Here is a 20,659-nt window from a genome sequence, read left to right as displayed (position 1 = left end):
ACTATTAAATATATTCAAGACTACGTAGATACTTGATTTGAAAAGAGTTTAGAATTATGGCACCAGACAAGGAAATTGAGTTATTGCCACGCAAGATAAATCATAACCTTGTTGAGTTGTAGAGCACAATCAAAGGACTAGATACTCCTGCATCTGTTTCTTATGTTGATTGTCCTATCTGTAACTCCGTACACCCACAGTCCTCCCATAATTTTATTATACTTCACTGAGGTGGATGTTGGCTGGCCTGTGCTTTTGCAGCACCATACCCTCGACTCTAGCACGTTGAATGTCAAGTCCTGCTATTACTGGAGTCTTCGTAACAGTTAACAACTTTGGGTAATTTTGCACCTGTTAATTTCTGTTTTTTTAAACTCAGACTGACTGAGGCATAGATCAGGTTTCTGTACTTCAGTGATTTATTATTTATTACAAGTAAATAGATTCTGGCTACATGTAAATGACTATGAACAGTCGATGTAAAACCCTACTAGTTAAAACCCTGACCTTGCCAAGGGGGAAGACTAGGAAAGCATTTTAATGGTCCCTGTCTGCAGACTTCGCTAAGATTCTCTTTGTCTTGTCAGGTCCTGTTGCTTTTTGCTCTTTGTTCTTCTTTCTCCAGGAACTTTCACTTGCTTGTGGAGGTACAGGCTGACTGGTTCACACTTGTGTTATTGCTAACCTACTGGTTAAGAGCTATATTTTACAGCAATTGCTGAGGGAAACAAATTAGCTTTCTTCAGGCTTTAGATTAGATTCCCTATAGTATGGGACAGGCCCTTCAGCCCAACAAGTCCACACTGACCCTCCGAGTAACCCACCAGAACCATTCCCCAACCTTGTGTTTACCCCTGACTAATGCACCTAAAATGGGCAATTTAGCACGGCCAATTCACTTAACCTGCACATCTTTGAATTGTGGAAGGAAACTGAGCGCTGGAGGAAACCCACGCAGACATGTTGAGAATGTGTAAACCTCCACACAGTCACTTGAGGCAGGAATTGAACCTGGAGCTGTGAGGCTGCAGTGCTAACTGCTGAGCCACCGTGCTGCCTCTGTTTAGGTCTAAATTTTTTTTAAACTAGAGGAAAGTAAGCTCCTCCTTTTTGAGATCTGATGTCATCTTCCAGACAATTACACAGGAGTTGATCATCTAGTTGATTGGAAGCAGTAGGTATTTGTCACCACTCCATAGACCAATCAGCTACTTGTTGATTATTGAATCACCTTTCATACACATCCTTGGCTCCAGGTCATCTGCAACTAAACATCCTCCACTGTTTGAACAACAGCAGTGAAGATAGAGGTAAAAACAATGACTGCAGACTGCTGTGCTCTTCCAGCACCATTAATCCAGCAGTGAAAATAGTTATTGCAATAGTTATCAGAAACTTGCTTTCAAAAAGTGCAGCAATCCTTAAAAATCCTTGATTTTTAAAACTGTCCTGTTCCCATTTCAGCCTGCAATTAAAAATAAAATGTCTTTACAAAGTATAGTTTGATAGTTCTGGTCTCAAGCAGTCTTGGTTTTAATTGCTGTACCATGTTGACTACACTTTCAACTGTCAAGGACCCAAACTCTAGACCAACCTTCTGAACCCTTTTTTTGGTCTCCAAATCAATTCTCAAAAATAAGCTCTTTGGTCATCTGCCCAAATCTCTCCATGTGGACCGGAGTCTAATTTTGCTTAGCGCTTCTGTGAAGTAATTTTGAATATTTCATTACTTTCAAGTATTCTTTAAATGCATGTTGTAAAATTGGGGTTTGAATTTTGAACTGAATTAAGGCTTGCCTCAAAGGAAAATTTTGATTCCTAGTACATGCAGATTTAGCGAATGTTTTTATTTTAATTATTTTTGGGTTAGATTTGATTTTTAAAAATTATTCATGGGTCTCATTTGCTGAGCCAGCATTTATTGCTCATCCATAGTTGACCTTAAGCTGAGTGGCTTGCTTGGCCATTTCAGAGGGCAGTTAAGAGTCAACTGTATTGCTGTGGTGCTGCATGCAGGCCAAATCGGGCAAAGCTGACAATTTTTAATGACGACAATCTGCAATGATCATAGTTAGACTTTCGTTTCTAGATTTTCTTCATTGAATTCAAATTCTACTATCTACTGCATTTATTATGGAAGGATTTGAACCCAGGTGTCTGGATTACAGACCAGTGTGCCATCGCCAGTCCTGAATATTTTCTTAAAGTTGTAAAATCTATTTTGGTGTTCTGTTTCCTTCAAGAACCAGGGAGTACTTTTGAGAGAAACCTGTCTTAAGAGAAGTTGTGATCTTGACTTAAAAGGTGTACTGTATGCACAGGATGTGCATTTTTAAAGAGTTGATGTGTGAAGGTTCTTTCACTCCTGAGCCTGTAATCTGTTATTGTGTGATATGATCTGTTATAACATAAATTAGTTAAAATGGGAACTGAGATAATAGTCATGGATTGAGCATTGGGAAATGGTCAGAAACCGAATAGGAATAAACAGATCATTTGAGGTAATCGATGGGACACCTGAGGACCAGACTTGGGCCTCAGCCATTTTGCAGTCTTTGTCAATTATCTGATTGAGGGGGCCATCTTGACAATCTGAAGTTTTTCGGCTGTGATCAGATGCTGAGAAAAGATTTACATGTTGATTAAATGTCCAACAACATAATTATGGAATACAAGGTGGGGAGGTGCAAAGTTATCCACTTGGGTAGGAAATGTTTTTAAATAGACTGATACCTGGACTGAGACATTTGACTTGAGAAGAAGTTAGATAAATTAGTCCTGTATCCTTAATTTAGAAACATGAGATATAATTGAAACTTTTAAAATTATTAAGGGCTTTGATGGACTAAGGGGAAAAACCATAGGTTTAGAATTGGTGCAGTCACCGAGTCATTAAGCAGCAGGGCATTAAATGGAGTTGAGAAATTTCTTCATTCAAAGGATTCTGCATCTTCAGAATTCTCCACTTAGAGACCTGTGAATAGTCAGTCATTGTCAACTTCTTCCTAGAATATACTCATTGTTTTTGGATACTAAAGAAATTAAACGATATAGGGATAGTCTGGGCAGGTAGAGTTGAGATAGATAATCAGTCATGATATTGAACAGTGGAGCATGCTTGAAGGGCTGAAAGGAGAATAAATAAGCCTATTTGTCATGTTCTTATAGAGTTCTAATCATATTATCTGAAATTTTTATGTTAAAAGATGGATGTTCTACTGGGTAGTATTCCAAATTTGATAATCTCTTTACTTATATATGGGAATAATGAAATGATCAATATATAAAAAAAACTGCCATCCTGCTTTTTACATCTCTCCTTCTAAAACTTGTAATTTTACAATTCAAAATCATCTTGGATTCTATGAATGGAGTTCCAAATAGTTCCCTTTCAGCAATCAAACATCTATGTCATGAAGTATGCCATGAAATTTGCGCATAATATTGTTTATCATCAGAGGCAGCCTTTTGTGAAAGGCTGTTTAACTAAATATTTTTCTTCCAAGCAGAGTTTGGAATGTATGATACAAAAGTACACCAAACTGCTAAATTTAGAAAGTATTTGACATAGCAGATGAGTTGAGTCAGCCCAACCATTATTGGTTCTGCATTTATGCAGCTGCTCTGAACAATCTTCAGATGATTCAGAGGTAATTTAGCCAGTCACATGGTATTCAAAATGAATTTGGCAGCCCTCGTGTTGAAGGGCTTATTAAAATATTAGTACTGACTAAGAATTACAAATTCTTAATTTTGCAAGATTCAAAAAGTGATCAATAAAAATGCTAAATACATTTGATACATAATAAAGGTAATTTATCTCTAATAAGCCTGCTATCATTTCAACTACAGATGTTCCAGCATGGCTTAAAAGTTTGCGTCTACATAAGTATGCAGCTCTATTCTCTCAACTAACATATGAAGAAATGATGGCACTTACAGAAGTACAGTTAGAAGCACAGGTATGTTGATCATACTGACTTTGTTGCAAAGTATTAATTTTATTGTCTTCTAACAATTGAGCTTGAACAATATGATCTGTTAAATTTGTAAACTGAAATTTTGATTTTGGACAAGTTTTGTATTTCTTCACCTTCACCTTCATTTGCGTATGTATGTCTGAATGATCTCTTTTCTGTTTGGAGACCCTTATAGTTATTTACCCATTTGTTTGATTAGTTGTGCTTGCCCTCTTGCCCTCAATGTGTGATTTCATACATCATATATGTATTCTGGTAATTTACTACAGATCTGTTTGCCTTTTCCAGAAATAAATTGTTTCTATATAGTGCCTTTAATGACCTCAAGATATTCCATAGTGCTTCACAGCCAATGGAATACATTTTAAAGTGTAACCACTGTTCTGAAGTGGGGAATTTGCAGACAACCAAAACACTCAAACAGCAACAAGAAAAAAATGACCATGGTGGTTTTACGTGGTTGGGTGAATAATATTGACCAGGACACTGAAAGTCTTTAAATTGCTGAGACCAGACTTAGTTTTCTCCCTCTTTCTCTCTTCTTCTCTTCTCCACCACCCCCCCCCCCCCCCCCCCGCCCCGGTCTACAGTATAAATTGTTCTGCTAATTTGCGGTCTGGTCTCTAAAGTAGGGCATAACCTCCTGATGGAGAATGCTCATAACACCATTTTTGAAAAAAAAACTTCATTCAACAATGTGCGTTGTGCTGGGTGGGCAGCAAATTGCCCTTGAGAACGTTTTGTGTTGAACTGTCATCTTAACCACCTGAGTCCATTTAATGTAGATATTTCCACTAGACTGTTAGGTAATTCCAAGACCTTCATTTAGTCATGTCAAAGGGGTAGTGATACATAGGCAAAAGTGAGGACTGCAGATGCTGGAAACCAGAGTCTAGATTAAAATGCTGCTGGAAAAGCACAACAGGACAGGCAGCATCGGAGGAGCAGGAAAATCGACGTTTCGGGCAAAAGCCCTTCATCAGGAAGTGATATGTCTACATAAAGGTGGAATGTCACTTGGAAGGTCTGTGCAGGTAATGGTGCATGTATATATCTGCTGCCCTTGTCTTGGTAAATTTCTACAGTGTGTCTTGTAGCTGGGGGTATCTATTTATTATTATTATTATTATTATTAATATTATTATTACTGTCAATGGGGAAGGGAGTGAATATTTGTGGATGTGGTGCAAGTCAAGGGGCTACATTGTCCTGGATGGTGTCAAGCTGCTTCAGTGTCGTTGGAGCTGTATCGATACAGACAAGTAAGGAGTAATCCATCACACTCCAACCTGTGCTTTGTTGAAGTATTGATAACAAAGTTACCTGACTACCCACAATCTATTTTCATTTAGTCTTAATTCTGTGGAGGTTTAGTGTTATTGAATAGAGAAACCTAGGGGTTCAGGTACATTGTTCTTTGAAAGTTGTCATAAGTAGACAACATGGTTAAGAAGGCTTTTGGCATGCTTGCCTTCATTGCTCAGACTATAGAGTATAGAAGTTAGGATGTTATGTTTAGGCTGTACAGGATGTTGGTGAGGTCACTCTTGGAGTATTGTGTACAGCTGTATCAACATGTTGACTTTGATTCAGTACAGGGCCACCCTGATCCCTCTACCTCAGAATTCTGTAGCCTCTGTATTTGAGTAATATTCTGCTTGTGTATTCTTCCTCCCAAAAGGGGGAGCTTAAAATTTCCCATCTTCTCTTCCAGCTGAAGAACTATTGCTGATTCATTTAATTATCCTTGGTCTCTTTGCAGAATATTTGACTTGGATCTTTTTCAGTTAGTGACAAAGCAGAGATGTATGTCACTGACTTTGTTTAAAAAGTATATTCTCACCTTTTCATAGACTATATCAGGAACTTGCTGTCTGGTAGCAACATGGATCAATTGAGTTTGGTGGGGGGGGGGGGTGGTGGAGGTGTGGTTGCCTCGTTCAGTTCTAGCTGGAGCCAGTATACTCAAGTTTTGTCTTCTGCTCAATAACAGGTTTTGTTTTTTACTGATTTCAAACATTTTCCTGTAATGTGCATCTATTTCTAACTTAATTGTGCCCCCCCGCCTTGTTCCTCAAGCTCAGCTCACAGCCATACCACCCGCCATGCTTTGTACACCACTTCTTGCCCAGCCAATCCCTGACTCTGAAATAAGCACCCATAATGCAACAATCATTAAGTTGATGAGAAAATGATCAGAGACCGGTGCCATGGACAAAGTGAAAATGGGGTGTGAATTTATGATTACTTTTTCTCTCAACTAAAAGACTGCAAGGTATTGTTTAATGTAGTCTTTTTTGAAGTGTTTATTTCAGGTCACGCAAAAGAGATTGGATGACAGGACAATTTTTTTCTGACCTTATTGTTGATGTTTTCGAGATGTTTTTAGGAATTGTTGCAGGAGAAAAGATTCAAAATGATATTTCTACCTCCAAACATACCCTGTCATTCAACCCATGGACCAGGGTGCAAAAGCAACTTTTGAAGCTTATTGTTTAAGGACCGCATTCAGGGAACTGATTGTAGCTACTAAAAGGGAGAATGAGGACAATGTTCTTCAATTTTGGAAGAGCTTTAATATTAAGAATGATATTGGCATCACTAAGGAGGCGTGGGGTGATGTCAGTGAGGACTGCCTGATGCAGTTTGGTGGAAGATTCTCCCAGATTTATCTTCATGATTTTAAAGGTGTTGAACTATCAGAGGAACTTCCAGCAATCAAAGAACATTGTGTCAGTCTTGCAAAGCAAGTTGGATTTGAAGAATTGGTGACTGATCTACAACAAATTGGGGGGAATTGAAGCTCAAGATGAAGACCATCAAGTCCAGGATGCAGCACCACGATAACTTCCCATTTCTATCCTGAGAGAAGTTGAGAAGCAGTTCTTATCTTAGAAGATAATGACTGCAATGCAGAACACAGCAGGATAGCAGTTTGTGGCATAAAGTCTGATCTGGCAGCCTATGAACAGCTGCTTCATGAAGGAAGAAAGATGGCAAAGCAGCAAAAAGTAGATGCCTTTTTTTAAGCCAACCCCTAATAAGCAGCCATCCACTTCTGGGCTAAATATTTTTGTCATAATGCTGCACCCAGAATGGCACCTGAGAGTAATGATGCTGATAACACTCAGCCCCTGTCTTAATACAGTACTAAAACTCAGCAAACTCAGAAACTGATTTAAAGTGTTATGTTTATTGTATTATTTCACTAAAATATGACTAAAACTTATTGACTGTGCTAATGTTTGTTAGGCTAACTACTTTTGTTTCAATTTTGACTGATATTTTTGCTCGGTTGCCTCAACCGTGTTTTTCCCACAGACCCAGTTATTTCTATTGCGTGATATTCTATAACACTAGTTCGCACGAGAATGCAACTAATGCGTTATAGCAGAACAGACTATTGTTGCTCCAGTCAAGTGACCAAAACTGTACTTCAGTACTTTTAGGTCTGGTCTCCCCAATGCCTTGTACATTTATAGACAATAGGTGCAGGAGTAGGCCATTCTGCCCTTTTGAGCCTGCACCACCATTCAATATGATCATGGCTGATCATCCTTGATCAGTATCCTGTTCCTGCCTTATCTCCATAACCCTTGATTCCACTCTGAGTTCTATCCAACTCTTTCTGATATGAATCCAGAGACTGGGCCTCCACTGCCCTCTGGGGCAGAGCATTTCACACAGCCACCACTCTCTGGGTGAAGAAGTTTCTCCTCATCTGTCCTAGATGGTCTACCCCGTATTTTTAAGCTGTGTCCTCTGGTTCGGCACTCACCCATCAGCGGAAACAAACCTGTTTCCTGCCTCCAGAGTGTCCAATCCTTTAATAATCTTATGCCTCAATCATATCCCCTCTGAGTCTTCTAAACTCAGGGGTATACAAGCCCAGTTGCTCCAGTCTTTCAGTGTAAGGTAATCCCGCAATTCCAGGAATTGACCTCATGAACCTCCGCTGCATTCCCTCAATAGCCAGAATGTCTTTTCTCAAATTTGGAGACCAGAACTGCGCACAGTACTCCCAGGTGTGGTCTCACCAGGGCCCTGTACAGCTGCAAAAGAAATTTTGTAGCAAAATTTCCCTATTTTTGTACTTCATCCTGCTTGCAATAAAGGTCAACGTTCCATTTGCCTTCTGAATTACTTATGCTAACTGCCTGTGAGCTTTTTGTGTTTCATGTTCAAGGACTTCCAGATTCCATTTATGAACTTAGTTGAGAATAGTAACCATTTTTAAATAAAAGAAGAAATGTGAAATCAGAGCTCTTTTGCAGGAAGAGTACAGAAGCCACAAGACTAGAACATCAAACAAAGCAAACATGCAATATTATCTTGGGTAACTGTGTCTATAAATGAAATCTTGAATAAAGAGACAAACTATGTTTGATTATGAACTATGGATTCTGCATTCAATGCTAAGATATCACAAAGATCTTCAGAATTAGATCGGCAGTCAACTCGCATGTATGTCATCAATTTTGGACACCATATCCTTTAATACAAGTCATTATGAAGAATTTTCAATTCTTCACCTAGTGTTTAGCCTGATATCCAGCTGACAGCAGTACATAGCCAACCTGAATTTCATTGCCTTCCCCAAAAATGTGATATATCTGCACAACATCCTTAACTTTGTTCTGAATAATGAGATCCACCTTCATGTAACAGAAACACAGCAGAAACTGTATATTTTCCTATTTGTAGCATCTGGATCTCGCCCCTGTCATCCTCATAAGCTAGCTGGCATTGCAACACCAGGATCACCATCTGAATTCTAAAATTTTAATGTCCTTATACATAACTTCAATCTCCCAGAAGTTTTCAATCTCAGTTTCAGCTTTAGTTCTCTTAGAAATTGAAAGGTCAGTTTCACTTCCAGTGAGGGAGGGGAGGTCTCAAAATAATATAAGTTTCCGAAACTTGGAATCCAATTGCACACCTGCTTAAGGGGAAAAAACATTTTAGTAAACGTTTCTTCACAGCAGTTTTGAAATACAGTAAGTTATCATTCTGAATATTTTTCAAAATAGCTTCACATGTAATAGTGAAAGTTGAGTATTACACACTTATAATTTATAAAATAAGAGCTTAACCAGAGAAGAAGCATGTAAATATAACAGTGTAGATTAGCACGTTTCAAACATCACAGAATTATCATAACTCAGACTACTTTCTGTCCTACACATTTTTAAAAAACTTTGGCAGCTTGTCAGCATCATTGTCCACTGGCAACATGGTCACTCTTAAGGCCTGAGTACTGGCAATGGGACTACATTGGGTTGGGATACCTGGTCGGCATGGACAAGTTGGACTGAAGGGTCTGTTTCCGTGTTTTTCATCTGTCAACTGACCATAATAAGTCATAGTCAAAGTTAGAAATCTCACAACACTAGGTTATAGTCCAACAGGTTTACTGGGAAGCACTAGCTTTTGGAGCACTGCTCCTTTATCAGGTAGTTGTCAAGTATAAGATCATAAGACACAATTTACAGCAAAAGATTAGAGTGTCATACAGTGATACATTGAACAAACCTGGATTGTTAAGTATTTTTTCTTTTACAAGGCAGGTTTTGGTTCATTAATATGTAAATCCCAAAGCTACTTTAAGTCATTTTCTTGAGATAATTTAAGGTTTTATAACAAAAGGTGATATCTCAGCTCAAACAATGCGTTAAAGGTGTGAGGTGTGACACCAGAGTGTCTGTATCCCAGTCTTGAGTCAGACTAGTTCTATTTTCAAAGTTGAATTTTGAAAATATGACAGTGCATTTTTTTTGAGCAAAATAGAATGTATCTGTAAATACCAATTTACCCCATAGACTTGGATGTGTGTGTGAGAGAGAGAGAGACACAGAGAGAAACAATTTACCAAGCTATGTGAGGGTATGATGGATATAAGCCTGTGTGTATGTATGAGAGAGGGTCTGTTAGTGAGAGTATGTCAGCGTGTGTGTGTGTGTGTGTGTGTGTGTATAGTGTAGTTGGGTCACCTGTCTTGTGACATGAACCCAAGATCCCAGTTGAAGCCATCCTCATGAGTGTACACCCACCCCCTACACTTTCACCCACCCACCCCTCTCAGGCTTTTACTCCATCACACTGACCCACACACTTCACCAGCTTTCACACATGCAAACAGACACTCACGTGCACCCACATGCTCGCACTCTGTCTCTCATACACTCACACAAGTCTATGGGGAAATTTATAATTGCAGAATTATATTTGCAGATACATTCTATTTGTGCATTTTTCGAGCAAATCTGCAGGCAGTCAATCCATGTAATATTTTGTAATTCCACTTAGAACCAGTCTGTCTGTATTCCAATTTCTAATCTTGAGTCAGACTCTAACCTCATCTTTAATCTATTAGCTGAGCTGAGATGTCACTTTTTGTTATAAAACCTTCTTTTAAGTCACTTTCGAGATAAATTAAGTTCTGGGGTTTACATGTTAATAAACCAAAACCTGCATTCTAAAGGATGAAAGACTTAACAATCCAGGTTTGATCACTATATCATTATGACACTAATCTTTTGTTATAAATTGTCTTATACTCCACAACTACCTGATCAAGGAGCAGTGCTTTGAATGCTAGTGCTTTCAAATAATCATGTTGGACTATTACCTGATGTGTGGTTTCTAACTTTGTCCACCCTAGTCCAACACCAGCTCCTCCACATCATAGTCAGTTGAGGAATGATTGGTTCCCTCTTTGCTGATAACCACAGTGTTTTTAAAAGAATTTGCTTCCTAGCTCAATGAGTATTTATGACTGATGACTGGGTACACAGATCGGTTTAATACAAGTCTTTAATGGAAAAAGGAATAACGGGTATTAAATTCAATCATGCTATGTGGAGATAAGATTTTAAAAAAACTTCTGAACTCTCGCTCTCCTGTATTCAAGAGTTCTGCACGAGGAAGTTGCAAAGAGCGATGGTTGATTTAAATTTTGATCCAAAAGAAGGCCAGTTTTACATTGTCCAAGTCGTCGGTCACAAAGTCAATTTCAGACCAGAGTTGTGGATTTTGTCTACTTGGCCAGCCAGAATATATGCAGGTACATCATTGCAGAATAGCTAGAATAATGGACTCAGTCTTCATTACCCACTTGATGTCTTTCTAGTCTGAGTGACCTGCAAAAAGTAGTTCCTTTCAATGCAATGGCTTATCCTTCTCTTCACATGATCTTCATTTGCAAACTGGCCAATCATCAAATACAGTTAGAGGAAACTCCATTTTAGGCTAATTGTTTGAAGTGATAAGGTTACATGGCCATGGAGTTGCCTTCACAGTCTATTGTCCAAAATGATTGAATTTAGCCCTGCCTGCACCCAGCTGAATAAAATAATACATCTGTGAATAATTCAGCTGATGGGTCATTTAAGTTCATTTTCTTTTTCAGCTGGGTAACTTCCAGACAGCCTGGATTCTTATTGATGGACTTGTATTTTTCGGAGTGAGAGATGTGGCATAGGTCATTTTAAACACTGGTCAGCTTTTTCAAAATTATTCTATGCTATCAACCCCCACTTATCAAAAATTCCTTGTTTTTTTAAAACATACGTTTGTAACACACCCTCCCTGAAGGAAATGCTGCAAGCAGTTGAGGTGTCATCTTCAGGTGTAATGAGGTGGGCATTAGCGAAATAGTTGGGGAAATAGTGAGATTGGCAGTAATTGAATTCTCAATATTAAAAACAAGTCTTCCGAATTTCCAACTTTAGCTTTTGAAGGTTTTTTACATATATTAATTTATCATGGGGGAAGTGATGACCTAGTGATATTACCGCTGGACTATTAATCCAGAAAATAGATGGGTTAGAATCCCAATAAGGCAGATGGTGGAGTTTGAACTCAATAAAAATTTTGAATGAAAAGTCTAATAATGACTGAAACAATTGTCAGAAAAACCCATCTGATTTGTTAATGTCACTAATCTCACCTCAAACTAAGTATTTGCCAAAATGTTCTTGCATGCATGGATGCCTTTGAGACATGTGGAGGTGAGAGGACAAGCGAACCTTACAGCCTCCTAATGTTTGTGACGTGGCTGGTGCTGCATTAAATGGAATCCCTATGTCAAAGGATTACATTGAGGCTTTTTTATTAGAATCCCTACAGTGTGGGAACAGACCCTTTGTCCCGATATGTCCGCACCACCCAAACCCATGCCCAATTACTCTACTTTTCCCTCTAACCTACACATCATTGAACACTATGGGCAATTTAGCATAGCCTATTCACCTGAACTGCACATCTTTGGACTGTGGGAGGAAACCAGAGGAAACCCATGCAGACACGGGGAGAATTTGTAAACTCCACACAGACAGTCGCCCGAGGCTGGAATTGAACCAGGTCCCTGAGGCAGCAGTGCTAACCACTGAACCACCGTGCTGCCCCTCCCACTACCTCTTGCATTCTATGGTAGTCCTTGTCAGAGTTCTGCACATCCCACTGTACTATGTTAAGCAGTCATGCGAGTCCTGCTCATGCTGACTGTTGCTATTACTAAGGATCTGTTCTATTCCTCTCTGGTTTATTGAAGGGATCCAGCCGCAGCTGCCATATCAGAGGTATTAGCAGAAAAATTGAAGTACAACGAACATGTCAACAAGCCCAAGACCAGCAGTAATGTCAAGTAGGCGTCTATTGGCCTCCACGTGTGGAGGTTACAGCTGAAAGTACCTTCAGGATGTGCAGGAAATGTAAGAGACTGGGAATCTGTCATCCTTGACACCATCTCCTCCACATGAGTGATAAAGTGTCACTACAGACTGTGGATGTCCCTGGGCACTGTTACAGATTAAGCCAGCTGCTGGAGCGGGACCTAAGAAGCAGCGCTGAGTGGCCCCCTTATTCTGGTGGCTTTAAAGTGGCAGCTGTGCTAAACCTTTATGTAATGGGCTGCATGCAAGGAGCTATTAGAGATCTGTTTTGGGATTTCCCAACCTTAGACCCACAAATATATTCAGGCTTGTTACTCTACCAATTTGTGCCACATCCTGCTGCTTCATCTTGTTTGCCTATGACATGTCAGTGCTGCAGCCTTTATTAATAGTTTTGATAATATTGCTGGCATGCCCCAGTTGCAGACTGCTATAGACTGTGTACACAACATTAAGAACACCACAGCCGAACACATCAACTGAAAAAGATTCCATTCCACCAATGTACAAGTGATCTGTGACCATAGATACCGTAGCTTTGAAGTCTGTGCCAGATGTTTGTGTGCTTGAGGAATGTCACATTCCTGCATCATTTAAAGGGCTTAGCTGCCTTACAAAGATGGTTACTAGGAGGCCAAGGCTATCCTCTGTGACATTGGCTGATATCTCCATTGTGCAACGCTTGACTGAGACCCTGCATTGATACCCTGCTGCTAGTTCTCCCATCAGGGCCATCTTCAGATGTTGTTTGGTCCACAATGATGTTCTGACGCTTGATTATCAAAATGGAGGGGACCCTGCAATACAGTCCATGCAGAATGCTTTGTACACATGGAGCAGACAACAAGGAAATGTGGTAATCTCTGATCTTTGAAGAGCTGGCTAAATAAAAGCAGTCTTACATGGAGGAAGATCTCTTTTGAGAAAGAGGAACATCACTTTCAGCCTGAGAGCACTGCAGCATCAGACTCAATAAGCCAGACAGTGCTGATTGATTGGTTGGTTGATTGATTGGAAAAATAGTTCAAGAAACCTAATGCTAGGGGTCTCAAAGATATTCGATATGAAACCTTCCAAAACTGACTTGTCTGAATTTGATCATAAATCAGCTCTAAATTACAATTCCTGCTTTCAGGAAACAAAAGAAATAGACACTGTTTTGAAATGCTTCTTTGCAGATTTAAACACCTGTTTTTTTTTTGTTGGAGGTTTGCCCCCTAGGAAGGCTTGTTTAAAAACCTGGTGTCTCCTGTTTTTTTCCCCCCACTTAAATCTCTTGTGTTGTGCAATTAAGTTGTATTTCTACCGGCATCAATTTGTAATACCTTGGGAATTTGAATGCCAAGAGATGTGGCTTTTAATAAGTTTTGGGCTGTGAAAAATGTGCAAAATAATTTGAGATTTTGAGAGAGAATTTCACAAGTTGCTGGACAGGTAGCTTTTCTGTTCTTCTGTTTTAATATGCCAGTTTCTGTTGCTAAGTTGTTCTAGGCTTTTGACAAGTTTCCATTAGTGAAGGCCATAACTCCTTAACTGTTGTTTCCATAATACATGGGTTTAGTAGTTCTGTTGCTGGCACTTTGATTATTTGAGGGTGATAGTGGATGATCTTTCTTGGCTTTTGAGTGATGTCTGAGTTGTTCTCCTGCATTTGCTTCTTAGTTGGTTCCAAATCTAAATTGCTGTGTTCAGTTAGCTTGGGATTAAGAATCTGACTTTTTAATTCTTCATTGGACAAATCCACACCGATTTCCCTTTTTTCTGTAGTTTTCGCAGGTACTGTTTTTATGATCTTGTATATTATGTTCTCTCCTTCCATTAAGTCAGGGTGGAATTCCCCCATTACCATCTGTCCCATGCCTTCTGAGACACTACTGCATCCTAATGGCTGTCTGCCTTCACTTGGGCGGCACGGTGGCACAGTGGTTAGCACTGCTGCCTCACAGCGCCAGGGACCTGGGTTCAATTCCCGCCTCAGGCGACTGACTGTGTGGAGTTTGCACATTCTCCCCGTGTCTGCGTGGGTTTCCTCCGGGTGCTCCGGTTTCCTCCCACAGTCACAAAGATGTGCGGGTCAGGTGAATTGGCCATGCTAAATTGCCCCTAGTGTTAGGTAAGGGGTATATGTAGGGGTATGGGTGGGTTGCGCTTCGGCGGGTCAGTGTGGACTTGTTGGGCCGAAGGGCCTGTTTCCACACTGTAAGTAATCTAAAAAAAAAGTAATCTAATCTACATTCCCTAGTGACATTTTTTTAAATGAACCATTACCCTGATTTTCTGCTTGCTGTTTTGGGAACTTCCCTTGACCTATTTAAATCTTTGAAGAATGCTTTTGTTAGTCTTGCCTCTGCATCCTCTTTGTCTTCTGTTTTGAATTCCACTTCTTTATTTTCCACTGCATCTGTCTCAGTCTCTTTAAATTCCATTGACTATCTTTTAGACTACTTCTTTCATCTTTACTGGACCAGTTGCCTTCTGAGAGAGTTTTTGGGATTCCTTCAGCTCCCTGCAGTAGTGCAAAATCTTTTTTGTTCTTGAGCTTTTTCATACTCCATGACTGCACTGGGCATTCTGCAGACTGTATTTTGTGCTTCCTGTCAGATCATTGTAATAAGTTGCCCCTGCTGCATTGCTAAGTTTAGTGTATGATCTCAGCTGTCACTACAGTGGTGGTTAATCTTTAACTGCGGGAACTGTCAAGCATTTGTAAAATATTGTACTTGGAAATACCTTTATTTGTTCTGATGTCAGGTGACATCTCTAATCTTTTACTACAGGTAGTGTTCAAAAACAGCTGCTACCCAGTTATCTCTATTTCCTTTCCCCCTCGTGTCTGGGATACAAAAGGAGACATTTTCCTTTTGTGTAAAAAAAAGGCTACATTGGAACAGATTTACAGCTTTCATGGCTGCAGACGTTGTAACTGCAGTACTCCACTGGTTTTCTTTTGCCAGACTGCTGTTACATGCCCAGGTTTTCCTTACTGAAAAGACACTGGGCATGTCCCTGCTGATTTACTAACCAGGTTTCTTCTTTCAAAAATTAGATTTTTATGTTTTTCCTCCTTTTTCTCTCAAGTCAATTTCTGCTTCATCTATGTTCACCCTGTCTCTCCCTAGCATGTATGAATTATTCAATCCAAGTTTGTTTTTACTTTAAAGGCTTTTGTGTTAATTCATAGTCACCTGCTATGAGGCCTTTAATGATTCAGCCAACAATGAAAACCGAGCGGGTACTTTATCCCCAGGTTCAAAAGTTTGGAATTTAGCTGTCTTATTCTTTTGATTTTTCATTGACTTTTGTGAAAACTTTAAAATGTACCCAACTTACTGACATGTATGTTTATGGTAGTCTTTTGTGAAACTTGAACACCAAGTCTAAAAGAGAAATTTCCAACTTAGCTATATGTGCAGGTTTTTGTTATTATCCCTTCTATACATTTGTGTATACAAGCATACCAGGTAAGCATCCTCTATCCTAAATTGCTAACATTTGGTAAAGTAAAACACATCTAGTTGCTTCACACATGTTAGGTAAAAGTTGACACAGCCAAATAGAGAGATTAGGCCTAGTGATCAAAAGCTTGGTGCTTTGGATGATCTGGCTATGGAGGGAATGCAACAAAAGTTAACTAGGCTGATTCTTCGAATGGCAGGACTGAAAAATGCAGAGACACTAGGTCAGTTAGGACTATATTCACTGGAGTTTAGAAAAATGAGAGGGAATCTCAGAAACCAATCAATTCTCAGCAAACTAGGCAGAGTAAATGTGAAAAGGATGTTCCTGATGTCTGACTGATGAGCTTAGAACAAGGGGTCAAAGGATATGGGGTAGGCTACTTAAAACTGAAGTGAGGGGCAATTTCTTCACCAGAGTAATGGGCTTGTGGAATTCTCTGCTGCAGAGATTGGTTGAGGCCAAAAGTTAGATATCGTTCTGAGAGCTGAAGGAATCCAAAGGTATGAGGAGAAAGTGCTTGAAGGGCTAAAAGGCCTAGTCCATCTCCTACTTTCTATGTTTCTGTTCTGTAGAAAGCATCTTCAAGAAGGTGAGAGACACCAGGTGCTTGACAAACAAAGTCCAAACTTTATGCCCTAGGCAACTAAAGGAATGGCCACCAACTTTGAAACCATAGGAAATGGGAAAACTCTACAAATTTTTAATTTTGGATTAGCAAAATTCACATGTTTATGGTCACAATAGCAATCTGTCATTCAGTGTGACGTTTCATCATTTTGCACTATTGTTTAAACAGTCACTGATTGCAATTTGAAGTGATCAAATTTGTGCACCTGTTGCAGCAATAATCCGTAATATTTATCTGTGCAGTTCTATTTCTCCCAACGTTCTACAGCAGTCGTCCATTTTCTCTCTCTTGTTCGCGTGTGCGCTCTCTTTCGGCCAGGGTGCAGGCTTGAGTAATTGGAGGATTTTTGTCATTTTAATTGCAAAACAGTTTAAAATTTTATATTCATGTTTTCAAGATCTCCATCAAAACAGTGAAGGAATGATATTCCACTTTTATCATCGTTAACCTGCCGTGCCATAAATATAAATTTGGCTGTTAATATCACTTCATGTTGCAGTTGAACAGGATGGACTAAAATAGATGGGATTTATTTTCAAATATCCTGTGGAAAGGCAGCCACTTCAACAAGTTCAACGCATTTTAATGGTGAAGCAAATGACCATTTCAAAGTAAAGAGGTGGAGTTCTGAAAGCAGTTTAAAGTCTGTATAAGAAACCCTTTGAAGATTTAACAAATAAACTTTTCCTCCACTGTTCTCCAACTATACAGACATCCAAATAATGAAATCAAGGTTGTCCCTTTATCATTCACTTTCTGGGTACAGTTAGTCAGTACCTTCCTTGCAATAAAGTTATTTGAGGGCATTTTTATTATTGTCTGTTATCTGCTTGCTCCTTTCCATAGTAGTGGTGGTCATTTTAAATATCCTATCCCTAACCCATCATCTTGTCAGATTTATGCCTTTTTGATTTGGTTCCGAAGCTATAACCCTGACCAGGACTGACGTTGCCCTCTTGATTTTTATTTGTAACCATTGAGATTAGTCCCACAAAGAAAAGATATTCCAACGTAGTCCACTAATTTGTATCCTATGAAACAATTTTAATGCAGCATCTAAGTTTAAATACAAAAGTAATATTTTACTAGACATGGACAATGTCATTTATATGATCAAATGTTTAAAATCTCCATGATGAAGTAGATATTTGAGGCCTTTGTTTGTTCTCGCTGCAGCATGTTACCAAAGGTGCAAGACACAAAATTGTCCTCAGCATACAAAAGCTGAAGGAGAGACAGAATGTGCTCAGATCATTGGAAAAGGTAAGAAATGTGCAGATATGTATGATCGTTCTTCTATGTATTTATCTTGGCAATCACCTCTGTGCTGAAACATTCGACATTTTAGTCTTTGCACTGGCATCACTTCCATCTAATGTAGACAAATTTTCTGTTGTATGCATCCCAAATCGTATTTTATTGGGTTCAAGATTGTCTCGGACTAACTGCTACTTTGCTCAAATAATTTACTTTTCTTCAATTTTTTTTATTTATTCATGGCATGTGGGCATCTTTGGCAGGGCCTGCATTTATTACCCATCCCAACTGCCCCAGAGTACTGATAATTGCTGTGGGTTTGAAGTAACATGTCAGCCAGATCCAGTAAGGACAGCAGTTTCCTTCCCTAAAGGATATTCCTGAGCCAGAAAGTTTTTTTGTAACAGTGAACAGCAGCTTCGAGGACATTATCAGACCCTTAATTCCAGACTTGTCAAAGGTGTATGCCTTTTGATTTAGTTCCAAAACTACAGCATTAGCCAATAATGACATCGACCATTTGATATTTATTTGTAACCATTAAAAGATTGCTCCTACTAAGATGCGATATTTCAACCTGGTTCATATTTTGTATCAAATTATGGAACATTTTTCCACGGCACAATCCCAGAACGTTATCTGGATCTCTGGGTTAATAATCTAGCGATAATGTCTCTAGGCCATCAGGAATGTTTTCCATTCTATGTATTTTCATTAGACGTACATATATTTTCAACTATTAAACTAAGTTTAAAATTTGTCAGAACAGTTTAATAGTGGTAATTTCTGTAAATGCTATTAATAGATGTTGGTAAACAGTTCTTATTCAAATTATCAAAGTCTGTCACACCACAGGCTTTCTCTATGTATTGTTACCATCAGACTCCAGACAAAGTTCCTCAAGTAATTGTGATTTTTTTTTGAAATGTGCATTTTCCAGAGTTGAAGCTCACCTCTTTAATATCTGCAAGTGTGACATTCCAGAGTTCCTCTCCAGACAGTCACTGGATTTAGGATCATTTTATGTCATTTTGGGTCCATTCCCTTTTCTTTAAAAAGAAAGTTGGAATTTTAATGGTTTGATTGTATACTTGGGTGATACAATCCAGTATTACAAGAATTTCTCCTAAATTGACCCCAGTAGTCCCCATTTGCTGGCTTGGCTAGTATTTATTTCCCTTGAGATGGTGGTGGACAGCCGCCTTAAACTGTGACAATCACTTGAATTAGGAACATCCACAATGCTGCTAGGAAGGGGCAGCTGGACTTTTGATCCCATGACACTGAAAGAACAGCTGTATATTTGCAATTTGCAAATCCCTTACAACTTGCCTACTGGTGCAACAGGTCCATGGCAAATACCATCTCCCTACCATCCCTGGAACATCTGAATAATACGAATACCTATGTCAGGCTTCTACTTATTGACTACAACTCTACCTTCAGCATTATAATCTAAACTAATCTCCAAACTGTAAGACTTCGGTCTCTGCACTCTGCATCTGGATCCTCAATTTCCTTACCAGCAGACTGCAATCTGTGAAAATAGGTCACAGCACCTCCCTAAGAATCATCAATTCTGATGCCCCACAAGGGTGTTTACTGTATTTCATGTATACTCAAGATTGTGGCCAAATTCATTAAATTCCACCTATAAATTTGCTGACTACACCACTGTTGCAGGCCAGGTATCAAACAATTGTGAGACAGTATAAAGGAGAGAGAGTGAGTGAGTTCTTGGTGGTGTGGCATAAAGATAACCATCTCTCCCTTAAAGTCAGGAAAACTAAAGAGCTGATCACCAACTTCAGGAATCAAGGAGGTCAGCACGCCCTTACCTGCATCCACTGACCTGAAGTGAAAATGGTTAAGAGCATCATGTTCCCTGGACTGACGATCACCAATAATCTGTACTGGACCATCCATGTTGATGTGACAGTCAAGAAGGCACAACAATGCCGCCTCTTCCTCAGGAGGCTGAGGGAATTCGGCATGTCTATAAGGACTCAATGACTTTTGTGGATGCATTGCAGCTTGGTACGGCTCCTGCTCTGTCCATGACTGTTATTAAAAAAGAACTACATTGAGCTGTGAACACAGGCCAGTCCATCACAGAAGCTAGCCTTCCATCCATCGACTCGATCTACACTTCCTGCTGTCTCGGAAAGGCAGCTAACATCATCAAAGACCCCTCCCACTCCAGGTATAATCGCTTTCAAACTCTTCCAACCGGCAGAAGATACAAAAGTTTAAACACACGTAGCAACCGGTTCAAGGACAGCTTCTTCCCTGCTGTTATTAGACTTCTGAATGGACCTCTCACATTTCAAATCTAATATTGATCTTGCTTTTTGCACCCTCTTTGCTGACCTAACTGTGTATTCCTCATTCTGTTCAATCACCCTATGATCTTTGTATGGTATGATCTGTCTGTACTAAACGCAAGACACAATTTTTCATTGTACCAAGGTATGTATGACAGTAATAAATCAAATCAAATATTTTCATGTCAGGATGGTGAGTGGTTTGGAGGGGAGTTTTTAAGGTGAAGGTGTTCGCAAGTATCTGCTATCCTTGTCCTTCTAAATAGTGGATCATTTTGTTTAGAAAGTGTTGTCAATGGAACCTTGGTGAACCTCTGCAGAGCATCTTATAGATTGTAC

General features: G+C 39.4%; 1 protein-coding gene across 7 annotated transcripts in view; it reads left to right on the top strand.

Moving 5' to 3' along the window:
- The window catches only part of samd4a (sterile alpha motif domain containing 4A), a 177,093-nt gene that overhangs the window by 117,131 nt on the left and 39,303 nt on the right, over positions 1 to 20,659 (top strand). For all 7 annotated transcript variants that reach the window (XM_060829141.1, XM_060829143.1, XM_060829146.1 and 4 more), the window contains 2 exons: positions 3,853 to 3,962; positions 17,916 to 18,002. In XM_060829141.1, the coding sequence (XP_060685124.1) occupies positions 3,853 to 3,962; positions 17,916 to 18,002 (197 nt within the window). The remainder of the gene's footprint in view (positions 1 to 3,852; positions 3,963 to 17,915; positions 18,003 to 20,659) is intronic.

Source organism: Hemiscyllium ocellatum, chromosome 8, assembly GCF_020745735.1.
Source record: "Hemiscyllium ocellatum isolate sHemOce1 chromosome 8, sHemOce1.pat.X.cur, whole genome shotgun sequence".
Taxonomy (NCBI): domain Eukaryota; kingdom Metazoa; phylum Chordata; class Chondrichthyes; order Orectolobiformes; family Hemiscylliidae; genus Hemiscyllium; species Hemiscyllium ocellatum.
This window is presented reverse-complemented; position numbering and strand designations above follow the sequence as displayed.